Below are 18,509 nucleotides of genomic sequence, written 5' to 3' on the forward strand. Positions count from 1 at the left end.
AATGCAACAATTACTCCGCAATCTCAATCTTGTCGGGAAAGCTTAAAAGCTAACCCGTAGCTTTGGACGAATCTAACTTGTCGATTCGAAGTATCTCGGCTTAAACCTAGGCTGCGGGATGACCTCATGCATCCAAGCGAACAAACAAGCGAGATGCCGTCCAGACTCCGTCAACGATAACGCACTTCCAACAGGGGTTGGATAACGATCCTTGTCGTCGACGAATCTCGCCTCAGATTTGAGAAACAACATTCTTGAGGGGAAAAGCCCACGATTCGCCTGCTCTCCAAAGAAAAAAAAACACATGCTTCTAAAAACCGCCCGCAAACATGTTTTCCCGTGAAATCTGCACCTAAAAAAGTAAACTTTCGGGGCTAAAATGGTTGTTTTGCGGGGATCTTGAAAAGCTAGGCTGCAACCATGATGGTATCGGAATTGCCCCACCCCAAGCACCGGGGCACAACTTTGAGAACTTCTGCATATAATACATAGTATGCCTTCCTCGTATTTGACGAGCTCAGATGACATTGAAATAGTGTCATGAAGCTCACATAAAAATGGTTCTCTCAGTATCTTCCATCAATTAGCGCTTGGTCAATCGAATGCTTTGTTGGGACGTCTGCCACGTTTCCAGCGAAATATCGAGTTATTAATCAAGGCCAACGACCCCGAAGGTTTAAAAAACTTATAAACCTTGAGCTTTCCCCCGAGAAGACCGATTGTGGTCTGAATTTCACCAATATTTCCCATATTTTCCGGGAAAGGGGCATCTAATCGATTAGTTCTCGGTTGTTCACTCCGCCATCAATACTGGTCGACTCTTTTGCTATATATTGTATCTGAAACGTCCCAGTGCTTTTCTATACGAAAGATCTTCACAAGTGCGTGTAAATTTGAGGTTTGGCCCCTTCCGACTGTGACTACGACTAATTTATTGCGGCGGACATTCTGAAACTTTTATAGAGGCTAGTTAGATCCTTGTTCTTTCAAACCCATAGTGATTTTGGCTCTCCATTGGAGTGGTCAATATTTCTGCCTCAATCAGACCGCTAAATTTTTCGAGAACCTCTCAAAAAATGGATACTTTAAGTCCAATGGCTGCCGATGCTGTACAATGTGTTCTGGAGAGTGCGGCCCAAGCCAATCTTAGGACAAATGCTCCCCAGGGTATATCTAGTGCGAATACTGCTCCAGTCGTCTCCCTTATCAAAGAGCGTATCTCTGGAGATTATAAACTCCAGAAGGATATAGATCACAGGTCACCCAGTGCTTGTGTTGCCTACCTACAAGGCCCGGAATCCCACGCTACCAAATACGGCCCTTCTGCTCATCGACTAAAGCTCGAGGTTAAGCCTTTCACGACACAAATTGCTCGGATCAGGATCACAGACGTAGAGAAAAGACGATGGGAGATCCCCGATGAGTATGTCCCTATTGGGGCTGATATTAGTTCGGATATGAAACGCCCTGCACTCGCCGGTTACGACCTTTGGTTGGACCCTGATAGTGGAAACCCGGGATTCGCAATTATTCGCAATTCCGACAATGTCCCGGTTTTTGATACTCGTGGTACATCACTTGCCTACGCCGAACAATATATCGAGATTTCAACGAAACTGCCTAAAGGAACGTTTGTGTATGGAATGGGGGAAGTTACCGGACCATTTTGCCGCGAAACTGGGCATAGATATGCGTTCTGGGCTCGTGGTATGTGTTAACATTAGGTCAATCTATTATTTTATGGTAACTTGAGTTCTAACCAGCCTTGTTATTTTCCAGATGCTCAAACACCAGTACATGAAAACGCATACTCCAGTATGCCAATGTTTGCGGGTATCCACAGGGGCAAGGCATTTGGTGTCGTAAGTTTCTATAAATCTTTATCCAGAGTCAAGTATCCTAAAAGAATTGGGATATCTAATTGCGGCATCAGTATTTGCACAACTCCAACGCCTTAGATATGATCTACACCGAAGGATTCATGACCTATAAAATTGTTGGGGGCATCGTAGACTTCTTTGTATTTCTCGGTGAAACATACGAAGACGTTGTCAAGCAGTACCAATACGTTACTGGATTTCCTCAACTGCCGCCCTACTGTGAGTTCTAGAATTCGCAGACGTTTATAAAATAACGTTCCCACTGAACAATCAATTAATTGAGTGAATGCTAATGTATAGTTTTTAGGGTCCCTTGGCTATCATCAATGCCGTTGGTTCTATAAAACCACCGAACTACTTGATGAAGCCAGGCAAATGAACATGCAGGCGGAAATCCCAGTCGATGCGTTCTGGCTTGACATCGGTAAGCTTAAGAACAAAATTCTATAACATAATAGTAAAATAAACCGCTCGCTGACTAGCCCATGCAATGATTAGACTACATGACCGCATATAAACTCTTTACCATGGAAGAGGATAGGTACCCCTGCTTTGCTGATTATGTCGAGAGGGAAATCCACAAAGAAAACCAGAAGCTCATAGCTATTCTGGACCCTGGTGTCAAGAATAAAGTTGACGACTACCAACCCTGGATCCGAGGAAAGGAACTGGATATCTTTATTAAGAACGGGAACACCGGGGAAGACTTCGTCGGGAAGGTGTGTATATTTTAATACTTAAGGGGTTGCAAACTGCTTACACATAAATATGTTAATTAGGTCTGGCCAGGACATGTTGTTTTCCCGGATTGGATCCACCCAAAGATTCACCAGTACTGGACAGAGATGCTTACAGAATGGTTCAAAATTACGCCTGTGGACGGTATCTGGCATGGTAAGGGTTTTGGGCTTGAGTATGTTAAACCTTTATATGCTAATGCGATAAAGATATGAATGAATGCAGCAACTTCGTGAACGGAGACGTCCACGAAGCCGGTGGAAGTGCGTTAATCGACGAAATCCTAATCCCTACAGACACCGAAACAGTTGAAGATATGGCCAAGACTGCGGCCGAGGGTGTCGAAATCGATCCAAATGCAATGCAGCGAGGGGAGGCCAAACCTGAACCACCACCTGCCTTTGACCCAACACTACCACCAGGCCTTACAAATCCGCCGTACAGTGTCAACCATGGTGGCGTGAACTGGCCACTACACGCTCGAAGTATTTCGGTGGATGCGACACATTATGGCGGGGTGCTTGAGTATAACGTTCACAACCTGTTTGGGCATCTGAATTGCAGGACATCATACAATTCAATGTTAGAGATTAAACCGGACGAGAGACCTTTCATCTTGACTCGTAGCGCATTTGCGGGGACTGGCAAATATGCTTCAAAATGGTACATTGCCCTCTTAAGACCCCGATAACTCATTAATCGCCGCGTTGGTAATACTAATAAAACCCATTGAACAGGCTCGGAGATAACTTTAGTCACTGGGATTCTATGAGATGGTCAATCTCTGGGATGTTGAACATGCAAATGTTCGGTATTCCGCATATCGGTGCTGATATTGGAGGGTTTAATGGTGGCCCGAGCGAGGAGCTGTTAATCCGCTGGTTCCAGCTAGGCGCTATGTATCCGTTCTGCCGGTTTGTTAACCCATGCTCACTCTTGGTCATTTCTGACGCGAGACCAATCATTTCTCCTACTGACATCCGCATTCCATGCAGGAACCACAATATGCCTAACACACCTCCACAAGAAGCCTACGTTTCGGAAGCTGTCGCTGCTGTTGCAAGGAAATACCTCACTTTCCGCTACAGGATCTTGCCGTTTTGGTATACTGCGTTCGCGAGAGTTAAAGATTGCGGAGGCAGTGTTGTCCAACCGGTCTGGGCAGCATACCATCCTATTCGAAAGTCACCTGAAGAGACGAGGAAAATTTTACAAGAGAGCAATGATGCTTTTTTGATTAACAAGAAGCTCCTTGTTCTTCCGGTTGTTTCTCCTGGCCAAAGGGAGGTTACTGCCTGGTTTCCAAGAGGTGTTTGGTATGATGCGATAACTGGGAAAGTCTACTCTTCGAAGGGGGATACCTGGCGGACGATAGATGCGCCGCTCGATAAAATTCCGGTGCGTAGTGCTTTTAAGTATTTCATGTGACTTGGATGATTCAGAGCCTAATAGTTATTACCTACAGCTTTTCTTTCGTGGGGGATCAATTATCCCGATGCATTATAATAAATCGGGACGGACAACCGTCGATTTCAGAAGTGGGGGGCTATCTCTTGCGATATACCTTAATTCTGAGGGTAAAGCCAGGGGCGATGTCTATTTGGACGATGGGAAAACCTTTTCATCTGCGAAGTCGATGATCATCTTCTCCGCGGAAATGGACCCTGACACGAATGCCTTGAATCTGAAGGCTGAGGGAACTTTTGGATACCTAGCAGAGCATAACCCAGTGGAGGTATCGATACGAGAGATTACGGTTGAGTCGACAACTGGAAATTTTAAGAGAGGCCACACTAGAATCTTTCTTGGCTTCCCCCAGACACATACATTTGAATTATAGAAAAATTCAAAAATTTCTCTGCGGAAAATGCTTAGGAACTTGTGGGGAACAATAAAGGGAAAGAAACCAACAGCCAACTCCGCAAGAAGAAATGCATGCGAGTTCTGGAGAGGAGGAGGAAACAGTTCTGGAGGATCAGGAGTAGGTTGGAACGACTGAGGTAACCGAGGATAGGGCAAATATGGAGGATATGTCAGGGTATACCTCTGGCGCTACTTCCTTAACGGCGAAGGTTTTGGGGTATTGAGAGATTCAAGTAGCAAAATCTTCTACCTTTTCTTCTGGAATGGGTGTTTTCTTCGGGTGTTCTTTTCTCAGTCTCTCCTTTGGTTTGACTCTAGGAACTGCTGAGAACTTTGGAAATGGTCAGAAGCTCTAGGCGTGCATGGGGTATTATATCCATGTTACAAACCAGTGTGATTGGTGTGTAGATAGTCGTTAAGGGTTCTGAAGATCGGTAGTCTCATGGGAAACGAAGTTTTTGGTTTTGGTATCTTCCAAGAATCTATCGTGGAGAGCTTTGGCGTTGTAGCTGTTGCGTTTTGACGCATTCCCGAATTGGCTAACCCCGGCCGTATAACCTCCCGGCTTGGCGAAGCACATCCCTGGGCCAGAGCTCAGAGGGATGTGTGCTTGCTCTTCATCCGCTCACTTGTACATGTCCCCCGTACCGTATCGTCAAAATTGATGATTCCGCAGGCCTGTTAGCCGGCCATCTCACCGTCCAAAACCATGGACACCTTTCGCAGACGTCGCAGTTATAGTGATGCCGAAGAATCCGATGTATCTAGTTCCCAATCCAAGATTATAAACACGCGAGTCCGTATATACACGATCTTAACAATTGGCACGATACTTTGTTACATGTACTATGGCTACCAAAGTAGTGGGTTTAGGGGCTATCAGTACAAAATATTTGGGACGATTAAGGCACCAAATGCGGAATTTCCGGTAGCGGGGCCGGCGCCTCATACTACCGTTGTCGAAGTTGATGTTACCAAAACGATATCAACGGTGTTTGAGGCTGCACCGACATCGATGCCTGGAAAAACGAACTTTTGGTTAGCGAATATGGAGCACAAGGGGGTTGCGCCTTATCATTCTGATAAGAAGTATCAAGGTATATAAATTCATTGTTGAAATTGAAAGTTTCGAGTTTTTTCGTAGTATTTCTAACTGACTGTTTAAACCTAGCTTAGTCTTTCGGAACGTCTTCGATTTTGGAGCAAAAGGCGACGGTATAACCGATGATACAGCAGCTATAAATGCGGCCATAACAGCGGGCGAACGCTGCGGTGAGGGATGCGACTCCTCTACCATATCACCGGCACTGGTGTTCTTTCCGCCTGGGAAATATCTAGTTTCGGCGCCAATTGTGGCACTATATTATACGCAACTAGTGGGAGATCCATTGGATCTACCTATTCTTCTGGCATCAAAGAATTTCAATGGATGGGCGGTTGTCGATACGGATCCATACGACCCACCAGGGAGGAATTGGTATATCAATCAGAACAATTTCTTCCGAGCGATAAGGAATTTTGTGATTGATTTGACATTGATGGATCCGAGTAGTGGTGTTGGGTAAGTTATTTAGGGAGATTGTATTTATTCCGTCATAGAGATGTTCTAGGTATAGACACACCTATGAGTCTGGATTCTAGCCTTTGGAATGCCTAGAGGTTTAAGTACTGACGTGTGAGGAGAATACATCACCAGGTAGCCCAGGCGACATCGATATATAATGTCATTTTTAAAATGCACGATGGCGAAAATACGAAACAGAGAGGTATATTTATGGATAATGGATCTGGTGGATTTCTGTCGTCGTTAAAGTTCTACGGTGGGGATTGTGGTGCTTTCCTTGGGAACCAGCAGTTCACTACACTTAACCTAGAATTTTATAATTGCAAGACCGCGATTTACATGGTAAGCTTCTGTTGCCAGTATGCTTTATATGAATATGGGCCTGACAGGTTTAAAGAACTGGGATTGGGTATGGCTTCTTAAATCTATTAAGATACACGATTGTGGTATCGGTATCGACATCAGCAATGGTGGACCAGACGATATCCACACCGGCTCCGTCCTTCTGCTTGATAGCTATATCGAAAATACGGAAATTGCGATCAAAACCTTTCGCACCAAGGAATCGAAGCCCCCAGCGGCGGGTACCCTCGTCATCCAGAATCTTATAATCTCGGGCGTTAAAACCACAGTTTCTGGCTTGAACGAAGAGGAGATATTTGGCGGTAATGACAAGGGTCGGAATACAACGATACCGTTCTGGGGTCATGGGAAAGGCTATTCGGACCATCTTCCTCATGGGGATGATATCAACGTCGTCGCAGACGAAACTGTTGATGCGATCCCTGCGGCCTTGAAGGACACGGCGGGAAAGATCCTGGAACGACCGAGGCCACTTTATAGGCATATTACACCGAACCGATTCGTCAGTGTCAGGGCCGCTGGTGCAGTTGGAGACGGTGTCACTGATGATACTGCAGCAATACAAGAGATAATTAGTGCCAATGGCAACACCCCGACGGGCCGAAAGAAGAAAATTATATTTTTCGATTACGGGGTTTATCGGGTCACGCAAACTATTTATGTCCCTCCTAATACCTACATCGTTGGAGAAATGTGGAGTGTTATAATGTCTTCGGGTAGCTTCTTCAATGATGCGAAAAACCCGAAGCCATTGTTTTTGGTGGGGAAGTCTGGAGAAGAAGGTATCGTTGAAATTTCAGATATGCTTTTTCAAACTCAGGGCCCGGCTGCTGGCGCCATTCTTATGGAGTGGAATATTAGGTAAGATAAATTACACTGGAATGCGGGAACCACGGCTAATTTAGAAAGAGATCTCCTCAAGGACAAAATGTATCCGGCATGTGGGATGTCCACTTTCGGGTAGGTGGTTCCGAGGGAACAAACCTACAATCTCCAAAGTGCATAAAAAAGCCAGATGACCAAGTCGATCCCAAGATTGATGATGATTGTGTATCCGCTTTTATGCTGCTACATATTGGTAAAACTGCGAGCTTGATGATGGAAAATATGTGGATTTGGACTAGGTAAACTTCCCTAAGGTCTAGAGTTATAATACAAGTGGGACTCGGAGCTTATTCTTAGAGGATATCAGTGACCACGACCTGGATGCCCCAAAACATGAACAAATAACCATATATACCGGACGAGGTCTTCTTTGTGAGGCCGAGTTAGGCCCTGTCTGGATGTATGGCCACGCCGTCGAGCACAACGTCTTATATAACTATCAACTCGCCAATACGAAGAACATATTTATGGGTGTGATACAAACCGAAACGCCGTACTATCAATCCAATCCTCGGGCCAGGCAACCTTTCCCCCCTGTTGCCGAATACTTTGACCCAGACTTTGAAGCAGCCTGTGGAGCGGCGGAAGTCCCTCAAGATAAGATTTCGATGTGTGAGAAGAGCTGGGGATTACGTATACTAAATTCGACGGATGTGTTTGCGTTTGGTGCGGGTTTATATTCTTTCTTTGAAAACTACAGTACCGGTGAGTTGAATCCGTGGCTACGTTACAATGTCCTGAGTCTATATGCTGACGTACGTGGGTCTGTCTTTATAGATTGTATCGCGAAGCGAGAATGCCAGCAAACGATGGTGTCAATTGATAGGGATAGAAAGAGCGATATTGTTTCTTCTAGGAGCAATATTTGGCTAATGGGATTGGTAACGATTGGAACCCAAAACATGGCGAGCTGGACGAGGGATTCGGAAGAAGGCGAACAGATTGCGCTTGCAGCGTTGGATGGTAATGGAGCTGGGTTCACGGATAATGTTGGATTGATATTGTTGTAATTGAAATTCTTATATATGAATATTGGGTACGTTATAGACTGGGTTAATGGAATAAGCATTTAGATGGATTTCGTGAATATGAAACCTGCTCTCGGGAGTATTATATTAAAATTCGCTGCAAAACATCAACATGTATAGATTGGATTATCTGAAGGAAAGGCTGCATATATAAGGTATCAGAAAGGGAGAATTAGAAGAAAAGATCGAGATAGTCGCAAACCGCTAATAGATCACAAAACATAGGGTTATAAATGGTCTCGTTGGTACCGGACTAGTTGTAGCCACTATTTCCTCCAAAAGGACCCTCCGAAAAAGATCTTCAACTAGCACCCGCTTCCATTTCCGCCCAGGTACCATTCGGAAACACTGTTCCAGCCTTCGTGTAGTCTCCCACAAAACTACCTCTCACATATCCAACACGGATATACATCTTCTCTGCCTCTTCGTTCCCAAAGGGGCTCTGATCTCCAGCCAAATTTTCAGTTCCAGGATTATCCCAGAGACTTTGCTTCATGATCTCCCCTATCGTCCGTCGTTGTAACACAACGGAACTCTCACTGCCCCTGTACCTTTCAACGTCATTTACAATTACGCTGACTGCATCCCAGGGCTTTTCTATAGTGGCCCATCCTATCGTCACATTTCCGGCCATAGCCACAACTTCCTCAACTTGAGGTAAGATGCTCCCGAGGAGTGCGTCTCCTCTCAGTTCAACACTTGTCTGTAGGACTCCATCCCATCCCCATTTTGCCAGTCCGTTGATAAACAAACCCATCAACAGTCCCTGATAAATCAGAGATGGTCGTGTCTGTATCCTCGTTCCAGGTAACAAGAGCAATGACAGAATGTAATGATGAATTCTTAAATTAACGCCAGGAACCGCAATTAGTAATCCTAAACAGGCAGCGGCACCAGCATAGAACCATAAATACTTTTTCATATTCCCTTCCCTTCTGATGTGCAAAGCCTGGAATACAGCTATACCAATCAACACCACAACGATAATTGCGAGTGCGGCTTTAGCTCCAGGTTGTTGGCTCAAGTCATGTGGTGTTAATCTCGATATCGGGATCCATTTGTCGAAGGTATAGTTATTTAACGCTCCGAACCAACAGGCGCCGACCCAAAGTATCGTCTTTTCGAATTGAGCATTGAGATCTCGAAGTGTACGGCGAACCACCATTCGTTCTAAAACGTATGCAGCAAATGCCGTTGGTAGAAACCTGGTGGCACCGATGGCAACGAGATCGTATGGACCGGCATGGCTTGGTGGGTCGCCTGCCATGGCTACCTCCCAGAATATACTGCAGAAAAGGGACCAGAAGAACACCGTGGGGTTCGTAGTAAACAAGGAGATGACGATGTTGAAAACCAGTGTTACACTAAATGCAGTCCAACGAAGGTCGGTGCATGGCTCCGAGTCGTCAAGTCCTTCAACCGTGAATGAGTATGGGAATGGTGCGTCGAAAGGAACGGATTCTACTCCACTAGAGATCGATCCTGGGAATCCGGCCTGCATCCCTGTTTTGCGAAGACGCGCACATCCTCCCTTGTTGGGTCGCAAGATGTCGGCATGGGTGGCAGCAAGACAAATGAAAGAGTCCGCACGGTAATATCGGGTTTCTGGATCAACTCCCTGTGAAGGTAGGCCGCCCCCCACGACTAGTGATTGGTAGTTGAGTTGCTGAGTACCAACAGCGTAGGGTTCCAACAATCTGGCGGAGCCGCAATCGGTTGGACAACGGAATTTAAAGGTTTCATTGGCAAAAGAGCGACAATCAATGCCGTCGATGCCGCACCTGCTATTCTTTGACCTTTACATGCACTGTGTTAAATACCCTTTTTAGCATTAATAGTAGAACATCGTACCCACCAGAGACTAGTACTACAACCCAACATCGTCTCTTCTCTAGTAAAATACGAGTAGTGGATTACCAGAACGAACGCAGTTATCCATATTGCGCAAGCAAGCAACCAGGAGATAACCTTTGTCCGGTTTTTAGGACAAAGACTATCGAGGATCCTGATAGGGATTGCTTGTATATCCGGGAAGATTGGTGTTATCTTCAACGTTTCTGATGGAACCGGCCCTTTTATCCATCTCGCTATTGCGGATGTATACTTCTTCGACTTATATCTTAAACTCGTGGAGGTCGTAGTACTATAATACCATGCGCGTGAGTGTTGTGAATCTTCTAGACGTTCAATGTCGTCGCTATATCGGTATGAATCAATTGATTGACGAGGGGTAATATCGTCGTCATCTCTGTAACGATTGCTCTCATTCCGAGTCCGAGGTTGACGGGGAATCAGAGGTTGATCAGGCGAAGGGGAATCTGACCTTGAATGCGGCGAACCGGATTCGAGATCAGCTGCTGATGCGACTTCATCCTCTCGTGCATAGCCTGTCATCTCGACGGTTGCCTGCTAGTGAAACTATTCTAACCTTTAAACTGGGTAGTCCCCCACTGCTTCCTCTCCCTTTCTGGACTTCGTAGGCTCTACACACCGGGCTATTTTCGCTGGGTACTGAAATACTAATGGATAGTGACCAATACACAGGAATTCCGCCGGCAGACCAGCTAAAGAAGGTACCAGGCACACAGGATATGGTAAGCAGGTGAAAAAAAAGACACACCAAACTACGCTAAAGGCAGAATGTCACGCGAGCAGACGGGACCGTATTCCGTGAGGAGTAGACGCGACATGGGGGCAGGGTATGAGGAAATGGTAGAGTTCTGTCAGATCATCGGAAACGGCGGAAAACCAAGAATCTTGAGCTTTCTTAGCCTTCTTGCAGCTCTTATGTGCGCGTTATGCAGGAAAATGTGTTGCCGTGTCGTTGGCGGGGTTGGGACGGCACATCAATCGCCTGTTCTGGTTTAAGCCGTGCCGGCATCTTTCGGCTGCGACGTCATGGCCCGCTCCTTTCGGCGCTGTCGGCTCCAATTGGCTGTAGCGGGCCTAGGTATATTTAGAATCCATGCAGGAGCTTCATTCCTGTGGTGTTTCGATTGATGCGATTGTGTGCATATGTAAGTATGTGGTGAGCCTCCTGTGAATTTATGTGAACAGGATCGCGATCCTCTTCGAAGGGGCCCTCGTGGAAAAGTATTAGGAGTAAGCTTGAAATTTCCGAATCTACTAACATGTAACTCTAACGACTCAAGAGTGCTTCAATCTCCTCCAGGTTCATGCCTTCCGTATCTGGATATATCACATATATCCCAAGCCACCCCGCCGCGCAAATGGCCGCAAAAAGCACAAAGGTAGCAACTGCCCCCATCTTATCCATTAAACCTAGGAATGTTTCCCCGATAATGAAATTGCTGCTCCAATTACACGCTGTGGCGATGGCGGTGCCCAAAGATCGAACCGACATCGGAAAGAACTCAGCTTGCTGCCATGGTACATTCCCAATACCAGATGCATAGGATGCAACATAAAATGTTGTTGAGAACAAGATAACGTATGCATAAATTGAGGACGCCCCTGTGGGGTCGGCATCATTGACCGAATTCTCTTTCTGCGCTGTAGATATTTCTTGCGTCGGTAGGTTGTGGAATCCGTATGCTGCGATTAAAAGGCCGACTGCCATCATCGGAACTGAATACAACAGCAGTCTTCGTTTCCCAACTCTGGGTATCAGTACCAATGATACCAGTGTAAATGTGAAATTCGTAGCAGCGACTGATAATGATGTTAATGTCGGATTCTTAAAATCAAGCATGGCGTATATCAAGCTCGAGAAATACATCAAAGCATTGAAACCGCATAGCTGTTGAAAGCCCTGAAGACCACCGGAGATGAGAAGAGCTCGGCGATTACTTCTTTTCCCAAATAGATTTTTCCATTTGGCAGATGTACTGGCGAGCTCGCTTTCGTTCCTCACACCCCGCTCGATGCTACGCACAATGTGGGAGAGCATTCGCCGGTCAGCCGCATTGGATTCCTCTTGGTTAATCCCATATACGCGGGCAAGGACTGATGTAGCTTGTTCGACATATCCGTGCCGAATTAGCCATCGGGGCGATTCTGTGTAACATGGTGTGAGCTCCGTTCATTGTATCTATACTGTCAGCCGATAGATACTTACCAGGCAAAAAAAACAGTAGCCCTATTTGAATGGCAGCCGGAACACCACCGAGAAGAAACATGGGGCGCCATCCAAACGGTGTTCGAGAATACCAATAACCAATCAAATACGCCACAATTTGACCAAGCGTGATGAATACGGTGTTGAGGGTATTCAGTCGTGATCGTAGATGGGCGGGAGACAGTTCCGTAATGTACATGGGAACCACAGCACTCCCGGCGCCCACTCCCAGACCTATGCACAGATATATTAGATATAATTTCCCTCTCGGCATTCTAACAGCTATCTGCACTACTAACCGACTATGAATCTGCCAACGACAAGCCCCTGAACCGACTGAGCCCAGCTCTGCCAAACAGCCCCTAAGATAAACACTACCGCAGCTGCAAAGATAGCTTTCTTTCGTCCATACTCAGATACTAGTCCCGAACATAAGGACGATATAAGTGCAGATACGGATGTAATGGAAGTGACCAGCGACTGCTGTGCCACTGTCAGGGGGGTATCGGGGATGACTCTGGAGGATTCGCGAGTTGCAAAAGGGCAGAGCTTATAATTGCAGTATCATCTACGCTAATAATTCAGTCGACATTCTATAAGGTTAATGTAGGTATAAAGTACGAATTGCTCTTACAGCCAAATAACAGCCCTGATATCCCAGCGCTCACAACCAGTAACCAGACCCAAATCCCTGGTTCTCCGCGCACTAGCTTGGATGCTTCTTCAATATCATTACCGGATCCAAGAAGAGCGTCATCATCGCCGGCGTCGGTATGATCCGGGTCGTGACCGTCTCGAGGTAGAGGAGACATTTCTATGGAACCATCGGGGGATATGCGCATAGATGCTGCGGGCGTGTCCTCAGGATGGTCGTGCGGCGCGTGAGCCGAATCAAGGCGGTTACCCGATTCCGCCACAACACAACTTTTGCAACTACGCCTCGAGCCCCCGGTGTCTCACGGCAATGATTCTCCGACTTGATAGACGGTGTTTGGATTTTGCATTTGAGATACTGGTTGGCCAAGCATAGGCGGATTGAAACTTTAATATAGAGGTAGTAGCGAATTTGACCCCCTTTTGGAGTAATGCATGTTTCGAGAGCTTCCTAGATCCTTAGTAATATTCCGAATCCTAACTTCTAGCTTCCTGATAAGGAACAACTCAGGTACCCTAGCTAGGCCTATCAGTAATGCAAGGAAAGGCGGAGACCTAGGGCCAAGGGTAAATCGAATATCGACAACCCCCAAGAATTGCTCAAGGTCTTGGTGTAACCGTCGAAGAGATGCTCTACCATCCTACGCGGGAAGGTATTACACACTAGGCTTTGAATCCTGCCGCATGCCCTATACCCCGCGAGATCCTAGCTATATCAGGTGCTGCTCAAGATCGATGAGTGGTTGTCAGTCGCCATCCTGACTAGGAATACTGTCAACTGCGAGATGTCCTTGGCTACCCTTGTCAGCTACTCCGCTGCAGAATTGTCATTCGTCATGCAAGAAGATGAGGCGTTTAAATATCTATAAAAACCCAGGTTTCTCTCAAAAACTATCAAGGCTTTTAAAAGGCCAGTAGCTACTTAAGCTCCGGGGATCAAGTTAAGGGTATATACGTATTTAGCACTTCAAGATGAAGGTCAGATATATCAACATCTTTGCAGGTTGCATTGCCTGCGCAAATGCAGCAGTGGTGACGCCCCCCCTCGATTCGGAGGGAATGCAAGCTCTCGTCACCAGAGAGAAGTAATATACTTATCCGCCAAATATCTATTTTGCTTCATATCTAACCTTCGCTTTTCAGGCTTCTAAGCAATCTCAAGGATCTCGAGCGCATTGCTTATGACAATGGTGGAAACCGTGCATTTGGTCTCCCAGGCTTCACTGCGTCATTAAACTACGTCAAGTCCCACCTAGCCACCTCCAATAAATACAAATCATGGACACAAGACTTCACGACTCGATTCCGCCAACAAGCGGTTAGCTTCACAGTCGCTGGCAAGACCTACTTCGTCGCTAGCATTAACTACTCTACCAATGGACCGGATACAACCTTCGACGTCACAGCTCCGGTTGTCAAGGGCCCAGTCGGGGCCGCTGCTTGCTCTCCGGATGCGTATTCTACTCTTGATGTAAAAGACAAAATTGTCATTGTTGGCCGCGGTGACTGTCCCGATGGCCAATCTGTTGTTTCTCGTATACGCCCTGCATTATCCGCCGGTGCTGCCGCCATAATAATCCACATGGATACACAAGAGGGTAGCGATACTCTCCGTAACAGTATCCTCCAAGTTTCTGACCCCCAAACCTTCCGCCCTACCGCTTTCATGGACTACAAAGATGGTCTCTCCCTTCTCTCCCTGCTGGAGGCTGGTGAACCTGTTTCCGCAAGATTCGTCCAAACATTTGTCGAAGACACCCGGACGACCCAGAACCTCTTTGCCGAATCCATCGCCGGTGACCCAAATAATGTCATCATGCTGGGTGCTCATCTTGATTCTGTCCAAGATGGACCTGGAATCAATGACGATGGTTCTGGAACTTCCCTTCTCATTACAATTTTCCATGCTCTCCAGAATTATCTCCCAAAGAATAAGATCCGTCTCGCTTGGTGGGGTGCCGAAGAACTTGGGCTTGTGGGTTCTAGATACTATACCTCCAATCTGTCCAAGGCAGAAGCAAATTCTATCTTGCTATACCTCAACTTCGACATGGTTTCCCGAGGCTACTATGGTGTCTTCGATGGTGATGGCAAAACGCACGGCCTCGCTGGTCCACCCGGGTCCGATGTGATTGAGAAGCTGTTCATCGACCATCTAGTCGCTAAGGGAATCCCAGTCACCGCTGCAGTCTTCACAGGCGGAAGTGATTACGCCAGTTTCATGTCCACACTCAAGAAACCTGTTGGTGGAATGCACTCTGGTACAGGAGTCGCCCAGGACCCATGCTACCACAGGAGATGCGATAACTATTCCAACGCTAATGGGACGCACTTGGAGGTAATTGCTAAAGCAACGGCACATGTGCTTAGTGTTTTAAGTAATGAGGGAGATAAGATTATTCCAAAGGCATTGGTGGAGCCCAGCATGGACGGAAGGATGAGGATGGACATGGTGGATTCATTCCCTTGGACGACGGTAGAGGGTGATGAGCACCTGGCTGTTTGTGGTGGACATGATAATTACTTTTTGGAACAGTGAGGGTGTCTAAGAGACGTAGTAAGCTGGGCATGTAAATAAGAGTTTTTTTTGACGCCAACTAGGTAGAAGGTTGAGATACCCTAAAAGCTTTGTAGATACAGATAGATGAAATTTCCGTGGGAAGCCTAATGAGAAGAGATTAGCGTCGAGGATGGTACGAAGGCATGGTCATATCCTTGAGCATATACTAACATCTGAATGGAAAATTGGTACAGCTAGTTCCCAGCTCGTTGACGTGCACGTCTAAGGTCAGGATCGGCCTCAACCAGACGAACAATTGCCAATACATCTCCATTATCACACAGCTGCAAACGAGCTACCGCGTACGCGACATCGGAACCAGTTCTTTCAAATCAGCCATTTTCTTTTTCCATGTATTCGACAATAGCTTTCATGATGTCCTGAAGGATTTTGGCCGTTTCCTTGAGGTCAATATTATCATCTCTTGCCACCCTCTTAGAGCCATCGGCGATTTGTAGAGAATTGATCTCATGTGTTACACAGTCGACAATTAATAGCGTTGAATCGGTGCCTCTGACTTTGACGAAAGTTGGATCCATTTTGAAAGATCGTGAACGCGAGTGGTTTGGATAGCCTGGGAATATATTATCACCAATTGCAATAACGAAGAGTGAGAATGTTTGTATGTCGAAGGTGCATCATGACGTGGAGCAAACTAGCCTATTGGATACTGAGGCATGCTAGAGAGGACTATTTAGAGGAAATGGACTTCTGGTTGGTTGAGGTGATCGATCTTGGAGCTTTAGGTCTTAGCTTGTATAAAAAGTTCAAGAGATGGTTAGGTGGTTACGAGAATGCTGATTAGGAGGATGTTTCTCTTACTGCGATTCATCTTCCATCACCACAAGACTACTGTCCCGTATATGAGAATTTGGAGTGGAGAAATTATATAAAAATCAGGCACGGATACTATAAAGAATACAAAGAAATTCTGGACGGGAGCGTGCATGAACAGTCAATCTACTGAATTTGCTTCTGGGCTTGGCTTTTAAAAACAGCCTACCGATGTAGGTATACTGAAAAACCATTTGCAACTGGCGTCCGGGGAAAGGTTCAAATTTCGGAAGAAATTCAAAAGACCGATGAGAAGGTTCTAGCCATGAAATCCTAGAAGGCAAAACAGTTGTCAATTCGTAGAAATGATGGACCAAATAGACTTCAGTTGAGCCTATACGTAGTCTGCAAAAAGAGAGGACTGAAAAGCAATCGAGATAGAAGCTGAGGATAGATGTGCTTTGCTGAAAGAATGAAATCTCACTGATTGGTATATAGCCCCTGCCGGTCATATATTGGCGTTAGAGGCTATCGTCATCGCCGGGATGTTGGGCAAACACACTAGCCTCAAGACCACTCGAATTCATGAACCTGCGTATGGATGTTCAGATCCACCGCCTCCATTACCGAAACCAGTACCACTAAAGCCACGTTGATTTTGGTCTCCGAAGCCTTAGTTTCCATTTCCAAAGCCTTGATTTGCACCTCCAAAAGCAGGTTGATTTGGGCCTCCGACACTTCGGTTTGTACTCCCAAAGTCTTGATTTGTGCCGGAAGTGACTTGTTGATTTCCACCTCTATTGGCAAAAGCTGGCTGCAAGTTTCCCTGAGGTTTACCAAAGGCACTGACAATGAACTTTGGAGCATTAGCGACGCCGTGGTTTGATTGGTGGCCTGCCGTAATTGGCCTGACGGTTGATGACGCAGTTGCCTTGACTGTGACGAGTAAGCCTTTGCCATCACAGATAGTCGATCTGTAGGCATTCCAGATGCATTTGCCATTATCTCTCTCATTCAATTTGACAACCAGGCCAACGAGGTACCTTCGTTTGTAGTGTTCGATTTGAGCCATAGCGTCCAGATTGAATCCCTTTGGATTAGCATCATTGGGGTCGACGGGCACGATGAGGACGAGCGAGTACGTTGAAAAAAACATCGAAAGTGACGGAACCGAGCTGGTGGGATAGACGATGTTAGGTTTGTGAGGATTTTGTGGTTCAATTGATGTGAAGTAGACCCACCCAGTCAGCCATTTTGATGTTCCCTTCTAGCTAGTGAGCTTAGCACTTTAATGCTAACTTTCTTGAGTCAATTGTGGTTATGAGGGGAGGTGGATGTCTGTAGTTGTTAGATGAGAGACTGAGATGGATGAGGATATTGGTGGTAAAGGGTGGGTTGAGAGTGGTTAAGTGGTTGGTCGATGGAGATCCGACTTGTGGCAGGTCTTGTTAACAGCAAGAGGAGACAACGAGTAAGGAAGAGGGGACAAAGAATTTGGGTAATCATTCAAAGCTTTATATCATCAGCACCGCCGTAAAATAATTTACACACCGCAGTTATTCAACAAGGCATACAACATCAAGAAACATGGGACTCATATCATCAAGACATATAGAACAGGAAAGGGAAGTAAAAATGAAGGTTACAGCCCAAGCAGCAAACGAAGGAAAGCGGAAGAAAACTTTCAATCAAGGATACTTTTACCAAAGAGCCTATATTCCGGTCGCCAAACAAATTGATCGTTTATATTACATCGTCATCTGTTCCGGTACTCCTTCTGTCGATTTCCAAACTAGCGCCTCGTCTCCCGTTGCTTCTTACACTTCTTCTTCGCTGTGGAGGTATATCTGTTGATGACGGGGACTTTGTGCTTCCACCCTCACCCCTATAGCTATCTCTTTCAGGCGATACATATGACGCCCTTTGCTTTCCCTTCGAGTTCGACCTTGAAATAAGAGGTTCAGGGCCGCGGGAGGCGATGAATTCGTCTTCTTTTGGTGGTTGTTTTAGTATTTGCGTATACTTCGTAAAGGAATTTTGAATAGACATGATCTAGCAGTTTGTAGGCCGACTCTTTCCCTCTCAAAATATGGTTCGTTCTAAGGAGAAAGACTTCAAGCCA

General features: G+C 46.1%; 8 protein-coding genes across 9 annotated transcripts; 4 read left to right on the plus strand and 4 right to left on the minus strand.

The window, feature by feature from the left end:
- Window positions 1-1,076: 1,076 nt before the first annotated feature.
- On the plus strand, window positions 1,077-4,458 carry DFL_005961 (uncharacterized protein; the record flags this gene model as incomplete). The annotated part of the gene is made up of 10 exons (XM_067635298.1): window positions 1,077-1,707; window positions 1,780-1,862; window positions 1,934-2,099; window positions 2,188-2,304; window positions 2,379-2,599; window positions 2,660-2,774; window positions 2,828-3,281; window positions 3,356-3,532; window positions 3,614-4,016; window positions 4,084-4,458. 10 exons carry the CDS (start codon window positions 1,077-1,079, stop codon window positions 4,456-4,458), a joined length of 2,742 nt encoding a protein of 913 aa, XP_067489742.1.
- Window positions 4,459-5,190: 732 nt separating this feature from the next.
- Window positions 5,191-6,046, plus strand: DFL_005962 (uncharacterized protein; the record flags this gene model as incomplete). Of its 2 annotated transcripts, none has more annotated exons than XM_067635300.1 (2): window positions 5,191-5,578; window positions 5,658-6,046. In XM_067635300.1, 2 exons carry the CDS (start codon window positions 5,191-5,193, stop codon window positions 6,044-6,046), a joined length of 777 nt encoding a protein of 258 aa, XP_067489744.1. The 2 variants fall into 2 exon arrangements, with proteins under 2 accessions (XP_067489744.1, XP_067489743.1); XM_067635299.1 differs by lacking the exon at window positions 5,658-6,046 and adding an exon at window positions 5,653-5,657.
- Window positions 6,047-6,216: 170 nt separating this feature from the next.
- DFL_005963 (uncharacterized protein) lies at window positions 6,217-8,303 on the plus strand (the record flags this gene model as incomplete). The annotated part of the gene is made up of 5 exons (XM_067635301.1): window positions 6,217-6,387; window positions 6,443-7,269; window positions 7,320-7,532; window positions 7,601-7,998; window positions 8,071-8,303. The coding sequence occupies 5 exons, from the start codon at window positions 6,217-6,219 to the stop codon at window positions 8,301-8,303; spliced, it is 1,842 nt and encodes a 613-aa protein (XP_067489745.1).
- Window positions 8,304-8,622: 319 nt separating this feature from the next.
- DFL_005964 (uncharacterized protein) lies at window positions 8,623-10,715 on the minus strand (the record flags this gene model as incomplete). The annotated part of the gene is made up of 4 exons (XM_067635302.1): window positions 8,623-9,163; window positions 9,236-10,117; window positions 10,177-10,464; window positions 10,645-10,715. 4 exons carry the CDS (start codon window positions 10,713-10,715, stop codon window positions 8,623-8,625), a joined length of 1,782 nt encoding a protein of 593 aa, XP_067489746.1.
- Window positions 10,716-11,460: 745 nt separating this feature from the next.
- DFL_005965 (uncharacterized protein) lies at window positions 11,461-12,832 on the minus strand (the record flags this gene model as incomplete). Its single annotated transcript, XM_067635303.1, has 4 exons — window positions 11,461-12,338; window positions 12,400-12,633; window positions 12,699-12,761; window positions 12,820-12,832. The coding sequence occupies 4 exons, from the start codon at window positions 12,830-12,832 to the stop codon at window positions 11,461-11,463; spliced, it is 1,188 nt and encodes a 395-aa protein (XP_067489747.1).
- Window positions 12,833-12,893: 61 nt separating this feature from the next.
- On the minus strand, window positions 12,894-13,211 carry DFL_005966 (uncharacterized protein; the record flags this gene model as incomplete). Its single annotated transcript, XM_067635304.1, has 2 exons — window positions 12,894-12,967; window positions 13,034-13,211. The coding sequence occupies 2 exons, from the start codon at window positions 13,209-13,211 to the stop codon at window positions 12,894-12,896; spliced, it is 252 nt and encodes an 83-aa protein (XP_067489748.1).
- Window positions 13,212-14,025: 814 nt separating this feature from the next.
- DFL_005967 (uncharacterized protein) lies at window positions 14,026-15,592 on the plus strand (the record flags this gene model as incomplete). Its single annotated transcript, XM_067635305.1, has 2 exons — window positions 14,026-14,138; window positions 14,197-15,592. The coding sequence occupies 2 exons, from the start codon at window positions 14,026-14,028 to the stop codon at window positions 15,590-15,592; spliced, it is 1,509 nt and encodes a 502-aa protein (XP_067489749.1).
- A 1,468-nt stretch (window positions 15,593-17,060) lies between these two features.
- DFL_005968 (uncharacterized protein) lies at window positions 17,061-17,543 on the minus strand (the record flags this gene model as incomplete). Its single annotated transcript, XM_067635306.1, has 1 exon — window positions 17,061-17,543. One exon carries the CDS (start codon window positions 17,541-17,543, stop codon window positions 17,061-17,063), a length of 483 nt encoding a protein of 160 aa, XP_067489750.1.
- Window positions 17,544-18,509: the final 966 nt, after the last annotated feature.

This window comes from Arthrobotrys flagrans (assembly GCF_004000055.1).
Source record: "Arthrobotrys flagrans strain CBS H-5679 chromosome Unknown unitig_9, whole genome shotgun sequence".
In the NCBI taxonomy this organism is placed as follows: Eukaryota; Fungi; Ascomycota; class Orbiliomycetes; order Orbiliales; family Orbiliaceae; genus Arthrobotrys; species Arthrobotrys flagrans.